This window comes from Urtica dioica, chromosome 8 (assembly GCF_054948205.1).
Source record: "Urtica dioica subsp. dioica isolate 48M chromosome 8, U.dioica_male_clone48M_v1_H2, whole genome shotgun sequence".
Taxonomy (NCBI): Eukaryota; Viridiplantae; Streptophyta; class Magnoliopsida; order Rosales; family Urticaceae; genus Urtica; species Urtica dioica.
In genome coordinates this window covers 10,261,495-10,278,984 of record NC_142763.1, presented here as the reverse complement: position 1 = coordinate 10,278,984, position 17,490 = coordinate 10,261,495, and the positions used below count along the sequence as shown (strand labels likewise).

At 37.9% G+C, this 17,490-nt stretch overlaps 3 protein-coding genes across 3 annotated transcripts; 2 read left to right on the top strand and 1 right to left on the bottom strand.

Annotated features, from left to right (window-relative positions):
* Positions 1-3,004: 3,004 nt before the first annotated feature.
* Positions 3,005-5,065, top strand: LOC149387956 (FK506-binding protein 2-like). Its single transcript, XM_089623060.1, has 6 exons — positions 3,005-3,177; positions 3,314-3,360; positions 3,622-3,684; positions 3,877-3,967; positions 4,066-4,170; positions 4,686-5,065. Exons 1-6 carry the CDS (start codon positions 3,117-3,119, stop codon positions 4,763-4,765), a joined length of 447 nt encoding a protein of 148 aa, XP_089479186.1. The 5' UTR covers positions 3,005-3,116; the 3' UTR covers positions 4,766-5,065.
* Positions 5,066-5,593: 528 nt separating this feature from the next.
* LOC149387955 (peptidyl-prolyl cis-trans isomerase FKBP62-like) lies at positions 5,594-9,103 on the top strand. The gene is made up of 13 exons (XM_089623059.1): positions 5,594-5,880; positions 5,960-6,046; positions 6,453-6,713; positions 6,830-6,904; positions 6,999-7,079; positions 7,176-7,370; positions 7,462-7,554; positions 7,642-7,817; positions 7,902-8,024; positions 8,131-8,277; positions 8,369-8,496; positions 8,618-8,738; positions 8,847-9,103. The coding sequence occupies exons 1-13, from the start codon at positions 5,700-5,702 to the stop codon at positions 8,883-8,885; spliced, it is 1,707 nt and encodes a 568-aa protein (XP_089479185.1). The 5' UTR covers positions 5,594-5,699; the 3' UTR covers positions 8,886-9,103.
* A 736-nt stretch (positions 9,104-9,839) lies between these two features.
* CSLC6 (Cellulose-synthase-like C6) lies at positions 9,840-14,247 on the bottom strand. Its single transcript, XM_089623058.1, has 5 exons — positions 13,175-14,247; positions 12,371-12,679; positions 11,622-11,912; positions 11,422-11,535; positions 9,840-10,916 (listed from the first exon to the last, which is right to left on the bottom strand). Exons 1-5 carry the CDS (start codon positions 13,895-13,897, stop codon positions 10,281-10,283), a joined length of 2,073 nt encoding a protein of 690 aa, XP_089479184.1. The 5' UTR covers positions 13,898-14,247; the 3' UTR covers positions 9,840-10,280.
* Between the last annotated feature and the right edge of the window lie 3,243 nt (positions 14,248-17,490).

Sequence of the window (17,490 nt, the reverse complement as noted above, 5' to 3'; positions counted from 1 at the left end):
CCGCGGAGAAGAACGCGTCGGAGCAGCATTCCCAGGCGATGTCGCCATTTACAAATTCGAATTTAGGTTTTTAGATCGATTGTTTGATTTCTAACCCAGGTTTTTCCTTTTCTTTTACTTCTTAATTTAATTCCTTTATTTCAATTTTTTTATTAATGGAATTACCCATAACACCATTCTCTCAAATAGCACGTCAGATCCCATGTCCTATTTTAACTACCAACATTACAGATTATTAGACGAAAGGACATAAATGAAATTATTTCACACATTAAGGGGAAAACATCAAGTTTTAAAAGTTTGGGGGGGGGGGGGGAGATTACAGGATCACCAAACTTCAGGAGGCAAAAGTAACATTTTTTCAAAAAATTATCTCACATAAATGGGAAACTAATTGTAGGAATAGATAAATTTTTATTTTATTTTTTATTTGTAGGAATAGAGAGCGATAACACCTCATCCAACAAGTCAAGAAGTTCCAATGCTTTTCATTTTCACATGAGTTAAAGTTTTTTCTGTTTTAAAAAAATTTCTCAATGGATTTTCATATTTTTGTCTTATTAATAATATGATTTCAAATTAATTATTCAAAGTTATCTGTTTATTCCCGCAAACTGTTACCAATAAGACTAACATCATTTTCCGAGAAACATAAAAACCTGTTTTTGAAATTACGGAACGAAACATTGCGTCATGGAACTCGTAATTTCGAAATGGAACATATTATCTTGTTGAGCCCAAAAATCTAACATTCTCTTTTAAAGAAGCACACCAATTTCACTTGCTCATTTCTTAATCCTCAAGGGTATGTTTGGTTCAAAAGTGAAATCAGGATGAGAATGGTAATAGGAATAGGAATAGCAATAGAATGGAATTGAAATGACATTTCTTTGTTTGCTTTGTACTTTTTAGGTTACAGAATGGAAATTAATATTTACAAAATTACCCCTATCTTCTTCAATGATTTGGGGAAAAAAATCATCGACTGAGATTTCAAAAGCAAATTATATTACTTCTCCAGGCAAAATAAATCATGTGAATTCATTAATCTAATGAGATTCCTTCTACATATCTTTTTTATTGATGAAAATTTTACGGTCCTATTATACATCTTTTTATTCTAATTCAAAATCACACGAGTAAGAAAAAAAAATGAAGCTAGTTCATTCCTTCTGCAAGTCGCCGGTGAAGTCGGCAACATGAAAGAAGCTCTGCAAATTGACGAAACACCCGACTTCATGCCTATTCATGATACTGTCGTTCATCTCTCCGGCCGAAACAATCTGGAGGCGCTCCGAACGGCCGCGTCGGCGTTGATAGTGGCCTTTATCCCGGCGACGGACTGGATCACTCACTCTATCATCTACGGCGTTACTTCTGTCCCTTAACCCTTTGCCCCAACACCTGATGCCCCTCCGCTGCCGTCTTCTCCGATGAAACCTAGATCCACACCTCTGACGTCTTCATTGTCGGCGTTGCATTTTCTCCGGCAAGAGAACGACGACAAAGGCGGACGATGCCGAATGTCTCGTTAAAGGTTATGCAAGAGAGAGCTTGGGCGACGAAATGGTAGATGATTGAGTGTTTTTTTTTTCTTTCATCTGACAGGTTTTTTTTTTATTTTTTTTTATTTTTTTTTTATTTTATATTCGGATGGGTTTTGTTAGATAACACATATAAAAATAAATTAAATTATAGAAAAGGTTAATTTGGGAAAAATATTTCATTACCGGATGGAATGGTTCATTCATCCCATTTTATAAAGAATCAAATCAATGCAATGATCATTCCATATAATGATGATTACCTCATTTAAAAATGAACCAAACGAAGCAATGATGAATTTTAAGATTCCATTCCATTCCATCCCTTTAAAAACTCACCAACCAAACATGCCCAAGTTCTCTCATTCTCATTCAATCCTTCCTTCGTTCCAATCATTCACAATATGGCTTTCCGAGAAAATCCTGCGTCCCCTTCATTGTTATGATCATGTCGCTCAAGATATATTCTGCCATCGCCACTCGTCCAAAATCAATCATCTCTCGAGAATTGGTTGAGTTTTGTACAAATTCCGTAATACCAAAACACTAAACATTTTGCATAATACGACCTGACTTCACAATTACAATTTTTTTACTCAATGCCGACGCTCCAACAATTATTTTCGCCGACCTTTCAATTTTATCTAACCTGTTATCCCCTCATGTACTATTGTCTTTTCAACAAATTTTTCACCCATGGTCCAAATTCCACTCATTTATCTGCAAATGTACCATCTACAAATTTCACATCAATTTGAAATCCCGCTAGTTTTTTTTTTCAAGTTACAAATCTATGGCGAATATTAAACTCGACCACCGTCTTAACTCGAAGAAGAGGATCAAGAACAAAAGGGCAACAACAACAAGAATGGTCGACGAATATTCCACGAAAACAACAAATTGATACATAACAACAAGCTTCGAGTTTTTGATAACAAATGTATGATTCTGTTCTGATTGATTTAGTTTTTGATAACAAATTGGCCATACTTGACTACACTATTTTATTTCATCTTTTCATGTATATGTTATTTATTAAAAGTAATTTTAATCGAGGGCTCAAATTTATTTAACATATCTATTCTAAATTTTGCCATTATTTTTATTAGGCCACAATTCTTTTTCTTTTGTATTACAAAATCGATTAAATTATTTAAAGATCTCATATTCTCATATGTGAAGACAAGTTCTCAGGGTAAAATTATAATCTTAAAAATAGTATTTGAACAAAACCATAGAGCTCCAAAATCATACAGATTTCATTTTGAGATCCTGGAATTCGTAGGAAATGAAAATTGTTCCGATTGTTTGATTCTCCTCCAATTCCGAAAGAAAAGCTCTCGGTGCAAGACAACACAAATACAAAGATGCCACGTAGGACGAAAACCTAAAATTGGCGTGGCTCAGCCAATGAGAGCAAAGTTTGACATCATTTTATGCAAAGTAATAAATGAAAATAAATTCCTCTTCAACAGATTAAATTAAATAAAAAGCCTCAACTATTCAGGGTCAGGGACCAGAAAAGAGAGAGAAAACGAGATTTGGCAGAGAGAGATAGTTTCAGCGAAGAAGATGAGCTCAAACGTAGCAAAGGCCACTCTAGTCTTATTCTTCTTCCTTCTTTCTGCCTTAGGTAACTTTTTTTCGTCAATGGATTTCGATGTGTTCTAAGATCTGAATATTCTTAGGTGTACATTTAGATTTGTACGATAAATTATTTAATCACATCAAATGTTTATCATCATTTTTTATATTTGTATGTTATACAGTTTATGCGAAATCGCGTGATGTTACCGAATTACAGATTGGTGTGAAGGTTAGTGAATTCGTTCTTGTTATTCGATCTTCCATTTGTTTAGAATCATTTGTCTTTGGATTTTAGCCAGGATGTGTTTGTTTGTGGTTTGTGATGCTGTGATATGGAGTTGGTAGTGTTATATGGATTCCATGAATGGTTACTCGTAATTACAGAAGATTATTGTCAAGATTAATTTGCTTAATTCTTTGCTCTTTGTGTGTGTATGGGTTGCTATGTATATAAAAAAAAACTTAGTCTTTCTTTCTTTTGTAATTGCAGTTCAAGCCAACAACTTGTGAGATCAGAGCTCACAAAGGCGATAAAGTGAAAGTGCACTACCGGGTATGTTCGATTTTAATGGAAACAAAAATGCTAGCGAGTTCTTTTGTGTGGCCTGTTTGAATTTTGCTTAAAAAAACATGAAAAATGAAAAGAGGAACTGCATTTTTAAATTCGGTAATTAGACGAATCGATTCTCAACTAGGAGGAACAACGAGTGAATGAATCATCGGTTTTGTTTATGGGATTCTGCAGGGAACACTGACCGACGGTACAGTTTTCGACTCAAGTTTTGACAGGAACGATCCTATTCAGTTTACACTTGGCACCGGTCAAGTGATCAAAGGTGTGTGGTCTGACTTGTATTTAGGATTCTCATTGAGCTTTTATCTCACGGATGATATCAATAGATAATACAGCCATGATTCACTTTATTGCGTACAGGGTGGGACCAAGGACTGTTGGGAATGTGTGTGGGTGAGAAGAGGAAGTTGAGAATCCCAGCCAAACTCGGTTACGGGGAACAAGGTTCTCCACCAACTATCCCAGGTAATCATTTCTTTTTTCCTTTTATCTTCTATGGTGTCTCTTGTGTTAAGATGCTTTGGGATATTAGGGAACTAACGCGGCAACGAGAGAGTATTTGATTTGATATAAGCAAAACTTCAATTCGGTTTTGGACTTGTATTTTCGTAATCAAAACGGGTTTGTTTTGTTCTCTCATAGAGGAAATGCCTGCATTTTGTCCCCGGACAATGTTATAAGCGTATCTGTTTGTGATTATATACATCCGTTGTTTCTCGACTTGATTTGGCATACTTCGATTCCTTTTCATTCAAGCTATGACGACAAACCACCTTTAGCGAATACCCTTGATAGACTAGTTTACTTTATGGAGTTATTGTTCATTACATCGCATTCGAAGAAGCAGCTATTATGAAATTAGAAGTGGGAATGAGAGTCTGATGTGTCAACACTGCCGGTTCTTATAGATAATGTCTGAAGTTTCGATGTTTTATAGCGTGAACACAGAGTTAATGTGTTGAGTTCCTTTAAATTTTCAGGTGGTGCGACGCTGATTTTCGATACCGAGCTTGTTGAAGTGGTGGGAAAATCATCGAGCGCAGACGATAGCGAGCTCTAATCATCGAAAATACTTGGCCACTAGGGTCCTTCACAGCGGATTTAATTTTCGGTGCAAAGAAGACATTGACTAGTTTTTTTTTGCTCTTTTTTCTTTCTTATCGGAATAGTTTCCAAGCTTCTATGTAGATTTTTTTTTTCTTGCAAAAGACGAGAAGGATTATTACTTGCAATTTCAGCATAAAAGGGCTGTGTGATATCACTCGTGCAAAGCAAAGCGGTCAGCATTGTTCTCTTAACGTGGAGGCTTTATATTTGCAAGTAAACTTTTTTTATCAAGTAAAAATCAATCCGCAACAATGGTTATAGATTTTGTTGATGTAGATTCTCGGAATAGTACTTCGATCGAAGGAGATTTTTCGCTTTCAATGTATTTTTTTATATATTAATATATGTATAAGAAAAACTACATTTTTTTTTTATCTTTAGGATCATTTTAGGCTTGGAATTTAGGTGGACAAAATAATGTGAGGCGTAAAAATCCAGGGGATTGAAAAATAGATCGATTAACTTTTTCGACAAATAAATCTAATCTTGGATTGAATATTTGAAACGGGACAGTTCTCACTGTCACTGCAACGGTACCACCTAGTAAAAATAAATCGAAAATAGTAGAAAGGAAGGAAGTGAAAAAGTCTTACATTGACAGACAAAAACAAAGACCAAAAAAAAGAAAAGAAAAAAAATGAAAAGAAAATCAAAGGAGTAGGGTCACGTAGAATAATCCCAGCCCTTAATTTCATAAACCCTTTTATGGAACTCTCTAGAATAAGCTGCTGCGTAAGCATATTTTTTGCAAATCCACGACTAAACCGAAATATAAAATCATACATTACCCATTCTCTTTCACTCTCTCACTTCACTACCTTTGTTATAGAATTTCTCTCTCTCTCTCTCTCTCTCTCTCTCTCTGAAACTGGTTAGGGTTTTGGAATATGGACGAGGACTTTAACCTGAACGTGCCAGCGCCGGAAGAATTTGATGAGGACTTCGACGCCACAACGATCCTCAAGGTCGGCGATGAGAAGGAGATCGGAAAGCAAGGCTTGAAGAAGAAGCTTCTCAAGGAAGGCGGCCAAGGCTGGGAAACTCCCGAGACCGGTGACGAGGTTGAAGGTGATTAACCGACGAACAAATGTGACTGTTGTTTCCGAGATTATAGATTGATCTTCTTACATTTGATTTTGTTTTGTAGTTCATTATACTGGAACTCTTCTCGACGGGACAAAGTTTGATTCGAGCCGTGATAGAGGGACTCCATTCAAGTTCACTCTCGGACAAGGTGATTTAGTTCTTCTCAGTAATTCTGTGTTGTTCATGCATTTCAAAGTGTGTGGAAAATGTTGAGATGGTGTTAATTAGTCTTAAGTCTTTGCACAGAAAGGACTGTTGAGGAGTCGAGTTGATTTAAATTTTTCAGTAACTAGATAAAAATCTAAATCGTTGAATTGCATATGAGGAATGTTGAGGATTTAATTTTCTTTTCAGTAATTTTACATGTTTATGTATATTCAAGTATCTGCAAAATGCTGTGATGGTGTTTATTAGATCGGAGTCTATATCTTTGCATATGAGGAATGTTGAGGAGTTGCGAGAGTGAAGAACCTGAAAATTCATAAAAGTGTTAGGTTTTACACCTAACTATGGTTCTGATGAGAGAGTTGGTGTGTCATGCTTATTGGATGCAGGGCAAGTTATTAAGGGATGGGATGAAGGGATTAAGACGATGAAGAAAGGCGAAAATGCCCTCTTCACCATTCCCCCCGATTTGGCTTACGGCGAGTCGGGATCGCCACCGACTATCCCTCCTAATGCCACACTGCAGTTTGATGTGGAATTGCTCTCGTGGAGCAGCGTGAAAGACATATGCAAGGACGGTGGAGTTTTCAAGAAGATTTTGAAGGAAGGAGAGAAATGGGAGAACCCGAAAGACCTCGATGAGGTGTTAGGTACTGTTTTTTTTTTCTCTCTCTCTAAGGCTGTTGCTAGCATTGTTATTACTAGTGTGTAGATAAGTTTCTTTTTTTATTTATGTCATTTTTGACCCTTGCTACTCTTTACGCAGTCAAATTTGAGGCCTGCCTTGAGGATGGGACAGTTGTTGTGAAACCAAATGAAGTTGAATTCACTGTGAAGGACGGTATGTCTTTTGTTGAGCTATACTCGGAGTATAGTTTTTATAAGATGTTGTGATTGTGTATCGAGCCGTAATGTTAAATAGTCTATTTCAACAGGTTACTTCTGTCCTGCGATGGTTAAGGCCATCAAAACTATGAAGAAAGGAGAGAAAGTGCTTCTTACGGTGAAGCCACAATGTATGTTCACTTAATTGGGGACAAAATGTTGATAAAGCACTTTCTTATAAAAATAATAACTTTCTTGTCTGTTTGTGAACCAATTGCTTTGTGCAGATGGATTTGGGGAGAAAGGAAAACCTGCCACTTCGAGTGAAGGTGCAGTTCCGCCAAATGCCACTCTCGAGATCACTTTGGAATTGCTGTCGTGGAAGATTGTCTCAGAAGTGACCGATGACAAGAAAGTCATGAAGAAGATCTTGAAGGAAGGTGACGGTTTCGAGCGTCCGAACGAAGGAGCGATTGTTAAATGTGAGCATAATATATAATCATACGTTTAACACCCTCTTTTTACACTGCCCTCGTATGTTTTATTTGTTATGACATTACTTTTCGTTTACAGTGAAGATAATTGGGAAACTTCAAGATGGCACAATATTCATGAAGAAAGGACATGGCGAGGGTGAAGAGCTTTTTGAGTTCAAAACGGATGAAGGTAATGGTGGTCATGTGGTTTGTTTCTATCTGTACTTGCTTTGGTTCGATTATGCCTCTTAAGCCAAAAGTGCATGGTGATGAACAGAGCAAGTTATCGAGGGAATCGACAGAGCTGTCCTGACGATGAAGAAGGGCGAGATAGCTCTTGTGACTATTGCACCAGAGTACGCATTTGGTTCCTCCGAGTCCAACCAAGACTTGGCTGTGGTTCCACCGAACTCGACCGTCACATATGAGATTGAGCTAGAATCCTTTGTCAAGGTGAGCTAGCCCGTAAGTGTGTTCATCATGGTTTTAGCACTAATTGCATGGTTTTAAAAACTGATCCCATCTTCTGATTATCAGGACAAAGAGTCGTGGGATATGAACACGGAGGAGAAGATTGAATCTGCGGGTAAGAAGAAGGAAGAGGGTAATGCCCTGTTCAAAGCTGGTAAATATGCCCGAGCTTCGAAGAGATATGAGAAGGTATGCGTGACTACCTGACAGGATGGTGTACCTAAATCTAGTGTTTTTTTTTTTTTTTTTTTAATTTTAATTTATTGATCCAACTCTTGAGTAATATATTATACAGGCAGTGAAGTTCATCGAGTACGATACATCATTCAGTGATGAGGAGAAGAAACAGGCTAAAGCTTTGAAGGTTGCTTGCAATCTCAACAACGCTGCTTGCAAGTTGAAGCTGAAAGAATACAAAGAGGCAGAGAAATTGTGCACCAAGGTTTGTTTTGATTTTAACGTGCACGCAACAACTCGTCTGAACTTTTTTCATGTAATTGTGATGTGAGTGTAACACCTGTTTTCCTTTTCAGGTATTGGAAGCTGATAGTACGAGTGTTAAAGCGCTCTATAGAAGAGCCCAGGCGTATATCCAGTTGGCAGACTTGGACTTGGCCGAGTTTGATATCAAGAAAGCTCTTGAGATTGACCCGAATAATAGGTCGGAGGATAAGCTCTCTCTCTCTCTCTCTATATATATATATACATATATATATATACATATATATATATATATATATATATATATATTTACTTATGTGGTCAACTCTGCTTGTCAAAAGGGATGTGAAGTTGGAATACCGATCTTTGAAGGAGAAAATGAAGGAGTACAACAAGAAACAGGCCAAGTTCTATGGCAACATGTTTGCCAAGATGAGCAAGTCCGAGGCTACTGATTCGAATGTGAGTTGTAAATTAAAAGCACTCTTTTTGTTGTTTGTAGGGATTTCCATATTGAATTATGACAAAAGAAAATGATAATTTTTTTATTCTTTCCCTTTTTTGTTCCAGAAAGCAGCTGAACCAATGAGCATCGACAACAGTTCTTAAGTTTAAGTTGCCGTGGATCATGAGCTTGAATATTCGATTTAAGGATGAGTAAAAATGCCTAATTTTTCGGGTTTAAATTCTCTTCCGGTTTGATTTTAGGACACACTACTTGTGCGTTGTTGGGTGGTTGGCAATTGAGGAAGTTCTGGTCTGTTTCCTCTCGGGAGTAATTGACATTTGAGCTTTAATAAAAGATAGTTTGCTTAATGGTCGTGAAAGCTTTGGAAGCCCAAGCACCTTTTTTTCTATGAAAAAATTATTTAAACTCTAATAGTTTTTAACCCGGTGCCCCAACAATTGCGTGATAAAATTGTGCATTTACATATTCCAAGCGTGTCTCGCTGTATTCAGTGTTCAACTCTGCTTTCCATTGGGCTGGCTGAAGCTTTTGACATTTGAGTTAGCAAGAAAAGTACAAATGAAACTTGCGTGAATCAGATTAACATTTTTTTAAAAGAAACTTTGAATATATATTCAATAGAGGTAAAATGCCGCGTTACAATAGCTTTTACAATCCCAGTGGGAAAAGAAACAACTATACAACTAATTTCTACTTTTCAGTTTTCTTTACTTGCCGTGCGACAATCCTAGAATGGTGGAATGAATACTAGCAAACGCACTTCAGACGTCATTCCCGTAGACGATGTTAATTTTTCCGAAGTAGATTCTACATTGCTACAGATGCAGAAATCCACGTCCTTGCATTTTGGTCGATAATTAATAACTTCACTTTTTTCTTTCGTCTCCATTTCCCTCTTAATCTGTTTCAAACATCTCATAATGTGGAGGGGTGTTTTTAACACCCAAATGCATAGATAAATCAAGTTTAGATAAATTTGGTTTTGTAACTGAGCCTAGTTTTGAAAATTGATTTCGAGTCTGAGATTCCATCATGACCCACAGTAACGAAAAGTCAAATAAAAGTAAATTAAAAGTACATTAAGATACATAATCTATCGACAAGGAAAAATAAATAATAACCAATTGTAGTAATCTAACAAAATCTCGCCTGTATTTAGCACGGGACAAGCAAAGTGTACATTCTATGAAAGATGCCAAACAAATAATTTGGACGGAAAATATCGATCCCAAGAGCAAGAGTCTCTTTTTAAGACCTGGGTTGATAAGAAAATGCTCCAAAACCCACAACCATAACCACGAAAAGAAAAAAAGAGAGGTCTTTTACAAGGGAGTATAAATATTGGCTAAAAAAATGTGGCAAGCAAATTGACTGCTTCAATTGGGAGTGCTATGCTGATCATAAAACAGAGAGAGGACACACCCACTTGGGCGTACTGAAGGAGGGTTTCGAATCACCGGTCCCACCGTTCTCGTCCTCACAAGAATCCCATTTGTTCGCTTGTTTTTTTTTTTTTCTTCTCATTATATAGTCGGCTAGCTTACTTGCTCTCCAATAAGATCGAGACCTACGACTAGAAAAGTGACGCCTTGGAATAGCAAGAAGTAGAAGTGAATACCTTGGGCCGACAACAAGCTTCTCACCGAAGCCGTCAACAATATGAAGGCGAGGGCGAGCTCTTTACGGTAAAGACGGTTTCTTTTGGGTTTCCCGCTCTTTTTCGACACTTCGATTTTGCTGAGCTCGTCGATGCCCGACTCGGAGGACGACCTGTGGAGGGACATGGATCTCATGAGAGGGTTCGATTCCTTTTCGAACGCGACGAGATCGGTCTCCGACGATCTCCCGAGCTTCTTCGTCACCACCCACTCGTAGGAGCTTCCGAACCGAAACAACCCGGATATCATGGCGTTGAATTTTGTCACAGACATGGTGTTCTCGAAGAGAAGGTAAGGGACTATGAACGGGAAGGAGCGTGGGGCCGGGAGGATGTTCAAGATGGACATGAATCCCGGGATGTAACAGACGACCCAAGCCGGTAACTGAGCTTCCGGTAAGAACATGGTCAATGGAAGAATGATGCAGAAGAGTGTGAACGAATAAAATGGCAGAATAAGCTTCCTCAGGAGAAAGAACAGAAATATCAGATTGACTTTCTTGGCCAAACTCATCTGTGTAAAGTATGAAAGAAGATTAAAACAGTTAGTAATCTAGAGTTTACCAAGGAGAACAAAATTTTACAGGAGCATGAAATTAGTGAGGAAAAAATTGAATGAAAATTAAAATTCTTTACTAAGTTTAATAGTCACAGGAACATTTGAGAGAGAAAAAGTAGATTGCGTAACATTTTATCGTGTTTGTTTGAACACGTGTGGGGAACTATAGATTGAAAATTTAAGCAGAAAAGGTGGAGCATCTGCAAGATAGGGAAAATGAATCCCGCGCACACGTGAATCCTCTCGGATTTTGAATTTACTCAGTATTTACAGTGGAAAATAAAATCTACATTTTGTTGTTTTTTCCAACCGATTTTCATTCGAACTTTCTTCCCTCGAATTTTCCTCATTCCAAAACATGCGAGGAAATGAAAAGGTTTTTCTATTTTTTTTCTTTCCTCCCCATCAGTTTCCAGGTTTTCAAATGTAGGCTTGCGAATAATGGAAGAGCTTTTAGTACCTTTGAGCGGATAACGTCAAAGAAGCATAAGCGAAACAACTGCATTGGACCTGAATGCCAGCGATACTGCTGTTTTATGTAAGCCTCATAAGACTCTGGAAGTTCACAAAGGCACTAAAAAAAGGATAAGCATGTTAGCCAAACAGGTAACAGGGTTTCTTTGCATTGCAGATAAATTGGTCAGAATGGAGAATCCGAACCTTTACATCGTTCAAGTATATGAACTTCCATCCACATAGATGAGCACGGACGGCGATATCCATGTCCTCGACTGTGGTCCGTTCCAACCAGCCTCCACAGTCTTCTAGAGCCTGAATTCTCCACACACCAGCGGTACCGTTGAAGCCAAAAAAGTTGAGAAATATCCCATTGACCTGTTGTTCAACCTCGAAGTGGAAGGACAGGTTTATGTTCTGCAATCTAGTCAGCAAGTTCTCGTCTTTGTTTACAAACGACCATCTTGTTTGAACCAATGCTAACTCGTCATTGCCCTTCAAGATTTTTTTTTTTAATCAGGATATTAGAAAGTGAAAATCTAAAGAAGAAGAACCACATGCTATACATAGACGAAACGAACCGTGCTAATATCCTAGAACAACTAATGCTCATCCGTCACTCTTCTCCTACATTCTGATTATGGGCAGAAAACTAATCCGTTCTTAAGCTGAATGTTAAGCATGAACAACCAAACGCAAGATCTACAGACTTGTGGGATTTTGACAAGAGAAAGAGCAAGTGTCTTGAGATGTTAAACCTTTAGTCCAAGGTTTATATGTGACTCCTCTCTCATAGAATGAGATACAACATTGGTAAAGAGATATTTATCAAAAACCCCAATATACTATTCCATAATCTTATCAAGCACATCCAGGCAATGCACATATTCTCGATCCTTGATATAATTGTAAGACTAGAGTCCTCTGGCCCTTTTTGCAGATTGTGCAGTTACCTTAAAGTGAGGAATGGTTTTCTTCAAAAATTCCGGCCCCGGCTGAAAATCTGCATCGAATATCGCCACGAACTCGTAATCTTTCACATAATCACAGCCCATTGCGGACTTGAGATTTCCCGCTTTATAGCCCGTGCGCAACAAACGGTGCCTATACAATATCCGAACACCGCGCTGCTGCCATTTCTGTACTTCTGCCTTGATAAGATTCTGCACATCCATGTCGTCGGAATCATCAAGAACTTGCACGAGCATTCTCTCTCTCGGCCAGTCCATAACACAGACCGCAGCAATGGATTGCTGGTAAACCTGTTTGGCAACCGACCAAATATCGTAAGTCGAACACTAATTCGAGTGACATTATATTATGTCACACCACACAACAACAAATTCCGACTAACAACCACCGGGCGTGAAAAAAGCATGTAGTAAAGGGAGTAATTAAACAATAACACAAAAGTAAGAACTAGTACCCACAAACGTACAAGACAGTAAGTAAATTCCAACAGCATGAATCTAAAAAAGTAATCAAAGCATTTCCACAGTTGACTCATTATTGAATATAAAAAATCAGAATACTGTTGTTACACTACCGTTTCTATCAGGTGATAAACTAAAGAAACAAACTTTGAACTACACAAACAACATTAGTATATTCCCACGATTACGCACGACTTAGAGGAATTTAAAAAAAAAAATGGGGCCATTGTATAGGATCTGTGATAACAGACTGATTACCAATATAAAAAAGCAATAAGTATCAAAGAAACGCAAAAAGTATATTAGATTGCTTCTCTTTCTTACCTCCCTCTCGTTGCACATAGGAATCTGAACCAGAACCATTGGATAATCCTCAACGCTCTCCGTCTCATCCACGCCGAACTCCATGATCGCCTTCGGCCTCAACCTCCGAAACTTGATCCAGAAGCAACCGAGCATGAGAACTGCCCGATCCACGGACTGCACGAGGAACAGCACGATGCAGACGTTCGTGAGGCTCTGCAATGGCGGCGCGAGGTAATTCGCCCGAACGTTGAGCCAATTCGCATAGACTCGCTCCACAAACCCTAGCACCTCCGCGGACCCCACCGACGGAGGCCTGAAATGCCATCCCCGGAAGTACGCGACGAGCTCGAAGCAGAGGAGGCTCAGAACCACGATCAGGAACACCTTGATCGCGCGATAGAGCCGCGACGACGACGACGGAGATGAGCCGGAGGATTTGATCCGGCGAGCGGCGGTCCGGAGCAGCGATACGCCGGCCCCGGCGACGGAGGCGACGGAGCCGGTGATTTGGTGGAGGCGGAGGCGGAAGAGCCACGAGATTTGGCGCGCGCTGCGGGAGCGGCCTTTCTCGACCGTCAGATCCGCCGCCGAGGATCGGATCTCGAGGCTGAGGAATCCTTCGCCGCCATTAGACTCCGAGTGCGACGACGAAGGGGCTTCCTCGTCCGGTTTTCCGGCGAAGTTCGTTTCTCTCTGCTTATTCCACCATTCCTGAAACTCCCGGTTCGATCCTCGAGACATAGAAATGTATTTCTCGAGAAGCGAGTGAAACTGATTATACGTACGAGCCTGTGTGCGTGAGGTGAGCAACTATTTATACATATATATATATATATATATATATATATATATATATATAATAACTATATATATTTATGTGTATGTGTGTTCTTAAATTATGTAATCACATTTTTCAGATCTTTCTGTGTTTGTGTTAGTGTGTGCGCGTGTGTCATTGTGTTTCTATTCCATCAGTGTGGGATTGCAATTCGAGTGACTGTTAGGTTGAGATTTATTTATTTATTATTTTTGCTTTTTGACCAAATATTCTTATTTTTCTCTGTTATTTGTGTGAGTGCCTGAATGTGAAGATTGAGAGAGGCCATATACTAAATATAGTGGTATTAAGATCTTAAGTCGGTTTCAACGGTGGTGTGAGAGGAATTAAGAAAATACCAAATACAAAGGAAAGGGATTGTGTGATAATTGGTTGATTAATTAGTAGGTAACCAAACAAAAAATAAATAATGTAATAAGATAAAATCAAAGGCAAGGCATGTGCGGTGATGGATGGGTATGGGTTTTGTTCACATTTTCTGTCTTTCACTCGCTAATTGCGGGTGAACATGGTGTTTTGGCGCGTAACAATCACTTTTCTTTTTTTTTTTTGGTAACGAAAGTTTGTGTTGTATTTGTTAGAATTTTCAGGACGTTTTAATCAAATTCAACCATTTGATTTTACATTTGGTTGTTAAATAGTCAAATTAAAACTAAAAATTACAAAATACTCAACTTTCTAAGAGCATCTTTAATGGTAAGCTAATGTCAAAGATACAACTTATTTAAGCTAAATCCACAATGGTAAGCTAATTTCTCCTCTTGCTTAAATTTATCCTACTTGTCAATTGCTATTTTTGTTTATTTTTTATTCAATTTTCACTTGTTAAAACTATAATTTTTTTTATTAGAAGTTGTATAATTCAATTTATTAGATCAAATGAAGAACATGTAATTTTTTTTAAGAAAAAAATTTGACTATATTATACTAACAATATATTAATTATATATATACAAAAAAAAAATTGTGTCAACAAATAATTCACACAAAAAAATATTACTCAAATATTGGTAATTAAAAATTTATAAATTTAAGTAAAATAATAAATTTAACAACACAACACATATAATCTTATTATTAAAAAGATGATACAATACTAACCAATATCACAAATAAGAAGAAGAAAGATAACTAACATAATGGCAATATTAGCCCATAGTCACCTCTTGTACACTCCTCCGAAGACTTCAATAATAATAGGATGACAAAATTTAAATAAACAATGAATAGATGTGCTCTCAATAATTTAAATGGGTCCCATGTATTTTGCTTAAGCAAGTAGCTCTATAGAGCTAATTTATCTAGCCAATCACATAGCCAAATTGCAAAATAATGGTTAAGCAAATAGCTTAACATTTCTCCTAATTGCAAGCAAGTCCTTAAAGTTGCTAAGCCAAACATCATTAAAGATGCTCTAACAATTACTAAAAAAAAAAAAAACCATCCACCTCAATATTTCGTCCGACTAATCTACCCTTAAAACAAATGAAAATTATAAGGAAACCAATATCGATTGACGTTCCAAATTTAACATCGAGATATTTAGTTTAATGTTTTAAATGTCAACAACATAAAATGAATTTCGAATTTTAACCCTTAATTGGCAAGTTTTCGTAAAAAAAAAAAAAAAAAAAAAAAAAAAGTTCAATGACCGAGAAAAAAAAAAGGAAAGCTATTTGCCTAGAAGAACCCTCATCTTATTAATTCTCTTCTATATGTTTCAGACCCCACTCGAATCCATCGGCAAACCTACCACTCGAACATGCCAATCAAACTCACTATCAAAATTCGCCATAGAACTTCACCCAAATCCGTTGTTGAACTTGCCATTCGAACACCCAACTTGCTTGCACTCGAACCCGCAGCTTGAACCAAACGTATAAATTATGTAGATTTATTACTACATAAACATATACTTTTCAAAACAACTGCCGTTTGTTAAACATAAAATGTGTTGTAAACAGTCATTACGTCATTAATGGCCATTTATATATGTTTTAGAATAAATAATCTTGCAAATCATGTGCTTTATTACACTTTCATCGAAAACAGAAACAAACATTTTCAAATGTTTATAATAATGTGGCTACATTCACTTTTTATGCCTAATTAGATGTACATACTCCAACATAGGGTTCATTCTATTTTTAGTTTGATTTTGACGTTGGTCTTGGGGAGAAGAGCTTAGGAAATTCATGAATCGTCTCAAGTCTCAATTCTAAGGTATACCAAGATTGGATCACCTTAATGCTTATCGTTTTGGCATTAAAAAAAATGACGTAGTGATCAGCGGCACATGAGAGGTAAGTGATGTGAGGACCACCATGAGCACACAAGAAGACCATAAAGTGACGACTTAGTTTAGTGTCACGAAATTGGACATAAAGTAGTTACGTCCGTGATAAAATAGATAAGACGACAACGGCAAACTTTAGCGGAGACCCTCAGTGGGAAATACACGATCGATCGTCGGATTGACAGTTGATGATTGTGGGAATTTAACACCGTGACTGAAGTATTCTTGAATGGCAAAAACGAACCAACACAGCAAAGCTCACACAATAACAGCCCTAATAATTTCTGGTTCAAGATTTTAATAAAGAACCTAATTAAGACCGAAAATAAACCAGATTAACAACTATGCAGAGGATTGAATCAATGAACATAAACACGCGTGCAGAAATGTAAAAGACACCAAGGATTCTCGTGGTTCGGCGTCCAAATGCCTACTCCACGTTGAGCTCAGAGGATAAGCTCGATCCACTAATCACAGAGTTCTTACAAGCACAAAATACAACGATTACAACCAGTAAAAACCACGCTGAACCACACGGCCGAGATAGCCCCAAATCGGATCGAGAACCCTAGTTCTTGCTTGACTCAAACACGAGAGTCACAGGTCCGGAGATTGCTCCGCAAGACCACGAGGAACAACACTCGTACAGAACCTTGCTGGGACTCGACGATCAAGACAATGATCGGAGGTGCTCAAGAAAGAGAAGAACAGCGAGAGGCTGCGAAAGCTTTAGAGAGAGAGAGAGAGCCGCGTAGAGAGAGAGAGAGTGAATCTGTCAAATGTGTTGAACGCGTACTTGTTCTAGGGTTTTCTCTTTTATACCTGCTGATGTTGTGCTTGAGGAATGGGCTTGGCCAAGATGAATAAGTGTTGGGCCTCTTCTATTCCAACAATCTCCACCTAGGTCCAACACCGACCCATTCAGATCTCTGATTTAGTGAACTTCACTTATCCTCGTCATTGCTCAATCTTCTATCGCCATTTACTCGATATGTAACAAGTCCAAACAGTGCTTGAACTTGATGACCGTCACGATCTTCGTTCCCATATCTGCAGGGTTATTCTCAGTAGCAACTTTAAACAATTTAATAACATCAGTAGCTATAGTATCTCGAATAAAATGAAAGCGAACATCCACGTGCTTCGTCCGTTCATGGTAGACCGGATTCTTGCTCAAATGAATCGCGCTTTGACTATCTG